Genomic DNA, 10,115 nt, shown 5'->3' on the forward strand with positions numbered 1-10,115 from the left:
AACATATCAATATGATCTGCTACTCTTTTTCTTTAAACTAAACATTCTAAAGATGTAAGATACATACCAAAGTAGAGATAATCCACAATGAATAGCTATAATGTAAAAGCAGAAAAAAGGAGTTCCCTAAAGTTGTAATTTGGCAAACTTCAAGAATATTGGGGCACTACTTGAAGAAGACCGATCAATTTCTGTCTTCTGAGTTCCCAGCATAATGTGTCCAGAGTTGCCTCTGTTCATTTTCACAAAACCTCTTCAGAAATACATCCTATCTTCCTAAGGAGGCTCTAAGAGGCTAGGATTTTATGACGCAGTGCCACATTCCACCATTTTTCGGAAACTCTTTCGGAAAGTATCATCCAAAAAAGCATAAAGAAATGGGTTGAGGCAACTGTTAGCATAACTCAATGTGGTGATGAAATAGGAGATTCCAATAACTAGTGGAGTTTGTGGGATGTCAGTAGTGAGAGCAACCACAGTGCTGAGGTGATAGGGGGTCCAACAGAACAGGCAAACTCCCAAGATGATCAATACCATTATCATCACTTTCTTTTTTGCTTTGTCCAAGGCTTTAGCATTGCTATGAAGGTGCATGTGTTTTAGTTTATAGAGCATGATGCTATACAGGATGCAAATGGTGGATACCGGGATGGCAAAACCCAGGATCAGGGTGTAGAGGCGGCTCACTTTCCACCAGAAGCCTTCTGGTTGGGGGAAGACAAAGACACATTGGGATCGTCCCTCTTCAGTATGTATCTTTGCAAAAACACTGAATGGCAAGATAATGATGGTGACAAAAACCCAAACAGACAAACTCACCATTTTGGCAGCCCTATAGGTTCGACACGTCATTTTCTTTGACTTGAGAGTGGCAACCACCACCAAGTATCGATCAATACTCATGACTGTTAGAAAATAAATACTTGAAAAAGTGTTGTATTGATCGATTGAGATAATCAATTTACACATGAATTCACCAAAGGGCCATTGGAGCAGCAGATAGTCAGCTATATTGATAGGAAGCACCAATGTAAACAGCTCATCGGCAATTGCCAAATTTAGGATGAAAATATTAGTGACTGTCTTCATTCTTGGTGCTTTCAAGATAACATAAATGACTGCAGAATTTCCGGTAAGCCCCACAGCACAGATCATAGAGTAGATGATAGGCACAGCAATATAAAACTTGGGGATCAGTTGAGGGGTTGATGTATTGTATGTGTGGTGTTCAGTCCTATAGAAAGTCTCATCTACATCAGTGCAGGAAGCATTGAGCTCAGGTTGGAAGGGGAAATTATTCATGTCTAAATTAATCCGTTTAGTCTGAGAGATGCTGCTTAGTTTAGGTATTTCTAGTTGGTACAGTTCTTTTATAAATTCTTGCTGATGAGAACAGTCCATTTGCAATTCTTGGGAGTGGAGATATGTGTCCCAGACTTCATTCTTACAGTTTCTTGGATCAACCAATTTTCATGTAAGTGACCTTTCTTAATCCATTCTTCTTCTTCTTTTTTTTTTTTTTACTGATAATACAGTCCTTCAGTTAAACAGTTCTTCCAATATGCCTTTTTCAGCTTTATACCTTGAACCTCTTCATTCACCCGATATCCTAAAGAAAACAATATTTACATTTAAGTTTCAAAATGTCTTTAAGAATGAAGTGACATTGTCATGGAATGCATGACATAATTATAATTAAGTACATAATTCCTTTGTCTTATTAACTGTTTTCTTGTATTGCACAGATGTTTACATTATATGTAAATCCCTGCTACTGCAAGATAATGTGACTAAATGCACAGGCTCATGTGAATGAAACATTCTAAGTCAAACTCGCTTCTACCTACATACACTGCTATTGATACCTTATTCACTCACAGATATTCTCTTTCAGACGGTTTATCATCACAGCACAATTTCTTAATTAACACGTATAACCTTTTCAAATCCCTTACCTTACTGATTAAGGAGCTATCATTTGTTTGTGCAGCCGTTTGCATTCTCTTCACATGGAGCCAAGACTGCTGAATGAAGTGCTGGGATGCTGAAATGCTGGACAGTTCCCCAGCAGCAGCTTCTCTGAGCAGTTGCTGCTGCTCAGGTGACTGCCTCATCTGAATCCCATTCTCACACTTTGGGCTGGGAAATGTAGCACAGGTGATGCCGCAGCACTGTTTCCTCGGAAATGCCAAATATCTGCATATAGCAGTAGCTAGAAGACATTTTATGTCCTGTTCTATTTTTTTATTCTCTTATCACGTCAGAAACAAGATAGGCTTGCTGTTGAAAGTCTAACATTAATCTATGGAAGAAGGTACACAACTTTGCCTGGTATGAATATCAATCTCTTTAGATGACTCAGAGTTCAATTTTATTTGAAAAGGAAATAAGAGAATAGTTTCCAGTTATTCTTTTCACTCTATTTCCCCACATCTACGTCGTTTCCTCCTCCCCAAATTAACTTTTTAAAATTGAAATATTTTATCTCAAGCATTAGCTGCTTAAAAAAAGAAATCCACATTAATGTTCATCTGCGGTCTTCATTTTTGTATAGCAGTCTACATAATTATAGAAATCCAATTTGCAACACTCATTTTTTGGTAAGGAACTGAGTTATTAATTACTTCTATCAAATATTTAAATTACACTTATCATACTTGAAAGTCATTGCTAGCTAAAGGAATATTAACACTTAACCCTGTCTCTCCGCAATCACCTTACACTACCCCACTTACCTCATCTCATTATTCTCAACAAAGCTGTTATGTAAAATGTTGAATTGAGAGTACAGTCCTGACATAAAGAATGCTTTCTTGACTCATAACCTATAGGAAAACAATAGACTGCCAAGTTTTGTTTACATAGTGTAGGTAAATTAAGATAATTTTTAAACTTTGGAAAATGCTAGAAAATGATCATCGAGAACATGAATCTTACATTTGCTTGGAAAATTGATTAGAAATGTATCAATATTTTTCAATGTTAAGATATTTACATAAAGTTTCCAAGAAGCTATCTGCAGATATAATTTCTAGGAGCTTAATTACTGTGTTGATACACACAAGATGAGGACTTTTCCAGGTAACTGTTGTGGCCTGTCAGCTGCCAGCAGAGCTGGCGGCAGACTCGGACGATGAGGAGGTTGGGGAGGAACTTGGGCCAGTTCTGGAGTCTGGTGAAGGCTCTGATGGATGCTCTGTACAGAGATAGAGCCAGGACTGTCTGGCATTTCTTAGCCACTGGAGAGGCAGCTGCCTTTACAGGCTGATATGAGTGAGGAGGAAGAACAGCTGGGGCCTGTTCCAGATGCACATATGCGCAGAGCTGTTAGGAGAGGTGAACAACGGAGGACAAGGAGTTGACTCAGGAAGCAACTCATAGGAGACAACAGTTCATATTTTTGAAGATTTTGCTCATTGTATTTTGTGCCCCAGAGACTGCTTGCCAGAACTTAAGTTTGCAGCCTTTTGGCTGGGAGCTCACGGCCTTGCAATTATCGCAGGAACTGACAAGGTCTGTTACTGCAGTTAACTCTTTGAAGGACTATTGCTTGGACTTTTTGGTGGGTGAATGCAATTAATTCACAAGAGGTAAATAAAGAGGGGCTTTTCGTGACAAGGAGTCTGTTTCTTGCTTCTGCTAAGGCTGGGTCAGAACAGTAACACTGTAAAGAAATGATAAAGAGACGCTTCTTTTGTTAAATGGCCATTGCATCCATTGGGTACTGCTAGATACAGTACTCAGTAGCATTGCTCTGTTAATCAGCTGCCCCCAGAGATAAGGAGAATCCAAGACCTCCGTGCCTTCCGCCGTGCCCTTAAAACTTTCCTTTTCCAACAAGCTGGGTTGACCTAACAAATCCTTTTAAATAATTTTAAATTCGTTTGTTTTTTAAATTTTGGGCCAAATTGAGATATTTCCTTTTAATTTGTTCTTAATCTATGTATTATGTGTTTTTATTTGGCTGTACACCGCCCTGAGTCCCTAGGGAGAAGGGCGGTATATAAATTTGAAGTAAGTAAATAAATAAATAAATAAATAATCATGAGGAAAAAAAATACTCTTTTCATCTTAATTCTCAGTCTTAATCTAACAAAATTGCAATATCTATGCATGGAGAGTCACTATGTATAATAATCAATTTGATTATGTAGACCAAAACATTATTATCAATTCATAAGAAGACATGACAAAGACCCAAGTCTTGAAGAAATTAAAAACACAACTTAATTCTTAGGGGGAAAAGAAGGGAAGGAAAATTAAAGAGTATTCCAACTGTTGGCTGGCTAAAACTGAACTAGAAAATTACATGCTAAGTCATTTCACTGCAGTCCCACTTATTACAATCTGAATAACAAACCACCTGTCTCATTGCATTGTTTATCAAAAAATGTCATAAATACTCAAAATTATAATGAGAGTCATTCACTTTTTGAATACATGTATTCATGTAATTTTAAAATAAAATGACAAATGTGGAAGGCATTTTTGTATTCCAAAACCACATTGTCTTGTCTCAAAAAATCTCACTGAAATATAGGGAAACTTCGTTTGTGCAGTCCAAAAGACACATATGAAATACCGTAGTTAGGGTTTCAACTTGGATGATAATAGGGGTTAAAGGCCAGTTGGGATCAATTGCATTCATTTTACTTTACACAACTGCTAGCTGTATAAAAGGGGTATCATGTAATGTATTCCTAGAATTTTAAAAAGCAAAAGAGTTGAAATATCAATATTATAGTGACAGTTGGACCAGGGGTGAAATGCTCCCAGTTCAGACCAGATCGTTCGATCCGGTAGCGATGGCCGTGGGTAGTTCTGAGAACCGGTAGCAAAAATCCCTGCCATCTCCCATTCCCAGCTGAGCCATGCGATCATCAGAGGCTTTTTTTTTTACTTTTAAAAGCATTTTTCGCCGAAAAAATGCTTTTAAAAGTAAAAAAAAAATAAAGCCTCCGATGATTGCGTGGCTCAGCTGGGATGGTCAGAGCCTTTTAAAAGCATTTTTTCTACAATCTCTTCGGCCAAAGAAGTTGTAGAAAAAATGCTTTTAAAAGTAAAAAAAAAAAAAGTTGGCCACGCCCACCCAGTAACATTACGCCCCCACCAAGCCACACCCACAGAACTGGTAGTAACAAATTTTACATTTCACCACTGAGTTGGACCTGTCTCTCTCCCTCCCTCCCTCCCTCCCTCCCTCCCTCCCTCCCTCCCTCCCTCCCTCCCATCCTCTCTCTCTCTGTATCAAATATAAAATTATAAGTGAGCCATTTATAGGATTATTTCACACAATACTTACCATAATCCTATGAGATTTACCAACATGAGAAACTCATTTAAGTGACCTCAGGGTAAAATCTGAACCCAGCTGTCTAGTACATCATAACAGCTCTTTCTATTTTAAATATGTACATTATTTTAAATATCAAGCTGATTATTTTACAGTCACAAAGATATAGTTACCGTCACAAAGGAAAAATATAAAATTTAAGCAGGAGTCAACTGATGTAAGGAGCATATTTAGACCATAAAAAAAATCTTTTCTAGTAAATGTTTTTAGGTTGCCTAAAATTTGTAAATTGTCAGCTCTATACAACTGAATAATTAGAACACAATAAAAAGTTTAGCCCTGAGTTCCTGTGGGGATAGTGGGTAGTTAAAATTGAAGCATGTAATTATGTAAATGTGATTAATTTGCTTAAAAGCTTGGCTATTATAAGCATGAGTATTCTTTTCTTGTGGAAACTAGTATAATATACTAGATGAAGTTGGGACAATTTGTTTGCATTTCCAATTTTTCTTTTCTTTTTGCAGAAAATAGTTAATACAAATTGCATTATATACCTGTGGTTGAATTGATTTTATTTGATTAAAGGTCTTATTGCCTCCCATGACTTATTTCTCCTTCTAGTTTTGTTCTTTGCTGCCTCAACAACAATAAATGGAATAATCCCCTGCTTGATTTATATTCTGATTAAACTTTCATGGAATTGGATTAGATTTTTACTGATTTATAGTTAGGCACCAGAATTAGAAATGAAGAAGAATCAGTCCAGCCACTCATTAGAGGAACCACAATTGGGAATCCCACATCTGTGACGTTTTATTATTTCACATTTTTGAACTGCCCATCTACCTCAGATTAAGAGGGCCAAAGGCAGGAGATATTTGTTAGGGAACTGATGTTATGTAATGTTGTCCCTTTGAATATTAAGCTTGTCCCTACATCTTTTCCAAAAGCATTAGGACTCAAAATGCTTTAGAACCATCAGTGTTTGATGATTGTCATGCTAATGCATTTGATCATGAGTTTATGCTTGTACTGTATTATTGTTATGAGATTGAAACAGTGATGATGATTGTTAGCAATTGGCTGGCTTGGTTGGTTATGATGCCATTATTGATTCTTTTTTTTTTTTTTTGAGATAACCATGAACATTATATTTGCTATGTTGTATCATGGACATTTTAATTTTCATTGTAAATTTCTAGGAGTCTGTGCAGACTTGGCAATTATATATATAAGTGTGTGTGTGCGCGAGTGTGTGTGTGTGTATAGACAGACAGACAGACAGACAGACAGACAGACAGACAGACAGACAGATCAATCAATGCCAGCATTCAGGGGAGACCAGAGCATTCTGGTCTCCCCTGAATGAAGGATAGATACTGAAAATCCAGCTAGTACTCATTTCCTTTCTGTCCAAAATTCCTCCACTGAATGCAGCACAGTTGTACATATTTTTTAAAGTCATAACATAGTTCCATTTACAAACTTTATAAACTTTTGAAATTAATGGGTCAGAGCTCCTTCACAAAGAAAGTTCTCCTTCCCATCTATCTTGCTTCTGGCTTCAATTAAACACTCATTCATATAGTTGCTATGGGAATTAGCAATTTATTCAAGGCCAAAAGATAATGCCAGACAAGGAATGCAATCCAAAACAGAGTCTCTGAAAAATGCTTGCTTGAAGGGTTTTCTTTAACATGAGCATAGAGTAGATTGGTGCAAATTCAGTCCAGAGTTCTATGATCAAAGTCAGGGTTGTCAGCCAGTCCAAAGGTCAGAATTTCATGAGCAAAATTCACAAATGAGAGTTACACAACAGCCAGAGGGCAGAAAACTTGCTTCCAACAACAAAGGATCATGGGTAAGGTTGCCCCTTAAATCAGGTTGAGGCCAGCAGCCACAAATCAAGAAATTTACCTCATAGTTTGGCAATAAGTCTCTTAGGATGTCTTTGCTCTGCTCTCCTCTCTACTTACAGGCTGGGAGGCCTTATGTCATTATTATCTGACTTTTTCAATTGCCCAGGTGTTGCCTGTGTTTAATCAGCCTTATGACTTTGTGCCTCCTGAGGTTGACATTCCATAACTCCTGCTGAAGCAGCTTCTTCACATTAAGCCATTGCGCGATTCCTGGCTCATGGCACCATCTTCTCATTCTGAAGAGGAACGTAACTAATTTTTTTTAAAAAAAGAAAAGAAATAAACAAGAAAATGATGGACAAGAAAATTGATTTGACAAAGCAAGCAGTAAAAGTCATTGAAAAAAAAATCATTAAAGCACTACAATGCATCAAATGGCTGTAAGTAACAATTCCTGTAAAGTGACAGAAAATATTTCATAGTCACAAATTCCATGATAATCAAGCTAGGAATGGTGTGATATAAATTACATATAAAAGTTGTTGTCATTATTTTTATATATTCATAGTTTATTATAATTAAAAAACCTCCACCAATAGCTGGGCAAAATACATAAAAAAAAAGCTTTAAAACTTCAGGAAGGGTTTGAAATATTGCAGAAAGAATTTCTCTGTAATTACAGTCTAAATCAGATTCAGAGGAGAATAAAACATCAAACAGATGACAACTGAGAAAGAATTATATAAGGTTCATCTCTGTTAAGTTAAATTTACATACAGGAATCATACCATCTTGTGATTATAATTTGTAAAGAGTTATGGAGGAAAAAGAAACTTGTGATATAGATCTTCATTCTATACTTTTGGCTAGAAAACTGAGGAAAAACAAGATTAATCTTAAACTAATGATACTTGGGGACTCTTAAAGCATTCTCTTGAAAAGCAGTACTTGTGAAAATCAATACTTTTGCTGTAGAAGATAGCAAGACATTTTGAGACTAATGATGTTCAAGCAATTGTAAAATAAAATTCTCCTTCAAACAGTAGGGAAAAAAAAGATTCATACCAATCCAGACAGTTATATCTCCTGAACTGAAACAGTTTAGATTTCCTTTAATTAGGAACAAAAAATACTATGCACAATTTGATATCAAGTTCCCCTGTACAATTCCCTGCATACAAGAAACAGTCTTTACTTTCTCATAGGTCTCTTATTGTCAACATAATCTTATGATCATTAAAAAAAATTCCAAAAATTGTGATGACATTAATTGTAGACACATTAACTGTTTAACTTTCTTGGCATCCATGGCAAAAACTACAAAGGAAGGAAGGAAGGAAGGAAGGAAGGAAGGAAGGAAGGAAGGAAGGAAGGAAGGAAGGAAGGAAGGAAGGAAGGAAGGAAGGGAGGGTTAAGTCTGCATGTATATGAAAATCTTTTTTCCAGCTTTAAAAAGACTGGCTTTGAATTTAATAATTTTCCATCAAATATTTTCAAGTACATACAATGATGATGATGATGATGATGATTATGATAATGCAATCAAGATAGATCATTTGGAACATAACACGCCAGATATCATGGTTGTTGAGGGCCGAAACATACAGTTTATTGATATTGCTGTACCAGGAGACACCAGTGTCGAAGAAAAAGAAAAAATCACGAAATATCGTGACCTGGTCATCGAAACTACACGGCTATGGATGAAACAAGTAACAGTGATACCCATTGTCATCAGGACACTTGGTACCATGTCCAAGAATTTTATAATACACATCAAGAAATTAATGGTGATGCTAAGGCCCTAAAATTTTTACTTGCATAAAATATCATTGTTGGGACAAAAGGAAGAAAATGATTACTTCAGTGATTAATAGGTTTATCCCAGTAAATATCACCTCTGCCTGGCCCCGCCCCCAATCTATTCACTGCCTCCCGAGTCCCAGCTGATAGGCTAGAAGGAAAAAATCAGGGCTCACTTGATAAAGAAGAGAGAAAAAAAACAAGACACCTTAGCTTTAAATTGAGAAGCCAAGAAGCCTCCCGACTGATCGGCTGGAACCGATTCTCTCCTTGTAAACCGCTCAGTAGTGGTAGATTGGCAATTGAGGCCAAGCTTCCTGAAAGCGGTTTCCGATGCTCTCGGTGGTGGCAGAGCAGCAAAAAACTGTTTAAACTCTTGCCATGGCTTTTCAAAGGGCCACCCTACAGCTGATCAGCGGTAAAAGACAGTGTGGTGGTAGACCAGTGCGCTCCAAAAACAAATAGGTAGACTGGAACGCTCCAAAAACAAATGGGTAGACCGGTATTCTCCAAAAACAAATGGGTAGACCAGTACGGGTCTGTAAGCAGTTAAAGGCCTGGTAGACCAGTACCTCTGCTAAATCCTAAAGAATTGTTTGTCACATGACCATCAAACCACGCCCACAAAATAAGCCACATCCACAGAATAGGTAGTAAAAAATTTTAGAACCCACCCCGGTCTATCCTTAACTCAGAATAAGAAAAGGCCACATTAGTCATCCCAATCAGAATGCTTGGACAGGAGATGACATCATATGACTCAGAGAAGCAGACATTGGGGACAAATCAAATTACAGGCACTGTATATTGATAGACATTTGGTATACTCAATGCAAGCAAAATGTTTGAAAAGTGGGAGGTGCAGGAAAAACAGTAAATAACTATGGAAGCCAGACTCAGAGAAAGGGTTGCCATCTATTGTGGAAGATATTGAGATAGTAGTACCATAGGAAGTGGCCTGAAGGCCATTAAGATAATACTTTGAGAGAAGAATACTACTATACCCTCCTTTCTTATGCAAAGAATTAACATATACCAAAATTGCAATCATGCCACTTGTATTTTCTTTAAAAGGAGGCTTTAAAAAAGAGAAGGAGGGAGGAGAAGGGGGAAGGGGAAAGAGAAGGAGAAGAGCTATGCCATAATTCTTTTTAAAGGAA

At 37.1% G+C, this 10,115-nt stretch overlaps 1 protein-coding gene across 1 annotated transcript; it reads right to left on the reverse strand.

Moving 5' to 3' along the window:
- Positions 1-303: 303 nt before the first annotated feature.
- On the reverse strand, positions 304-1,401 carry NPBWR1 (neuropeptides B and W receptor 1). Its single transcript, XM_070942306.1, has one exon. It carries the CDS (start codon positions 1,399-1,401, stop codon positions 304-306), a length of 1,098 nt encoding a protein of 365 aa, XP_070798407.1.
- Positions 1,402-10,115: the final 8,714 nt, after the last annotated feature.

The sequence above is a fragment of the Pituophis catenifer genome, unplaced genomic scaffold (genome assembly GCF_029215685.1).
Source record: "Pituophis catenifer annectens isolate HBS135680 unplaced genomic scaffold, rPitCat1.0.hap2 SCAF_3, whole genome shotgun sequence".
Lineage (NCBI taxonomy): Eukaryota > Metazoa > Chordata > Lepidosauria > Squamata > Colubridae > Pituophis > Pituophis catenifer.

Excerpts from the sequence above, each read along its gene's own strand:
- NPBWR1 (XM_070942306.1), bottom strand. The coding sequence starts at position 1,401 with ATGGACTGTTCTCATCAGCAAGAATTTATAAAAGAACTGTACCAACTA.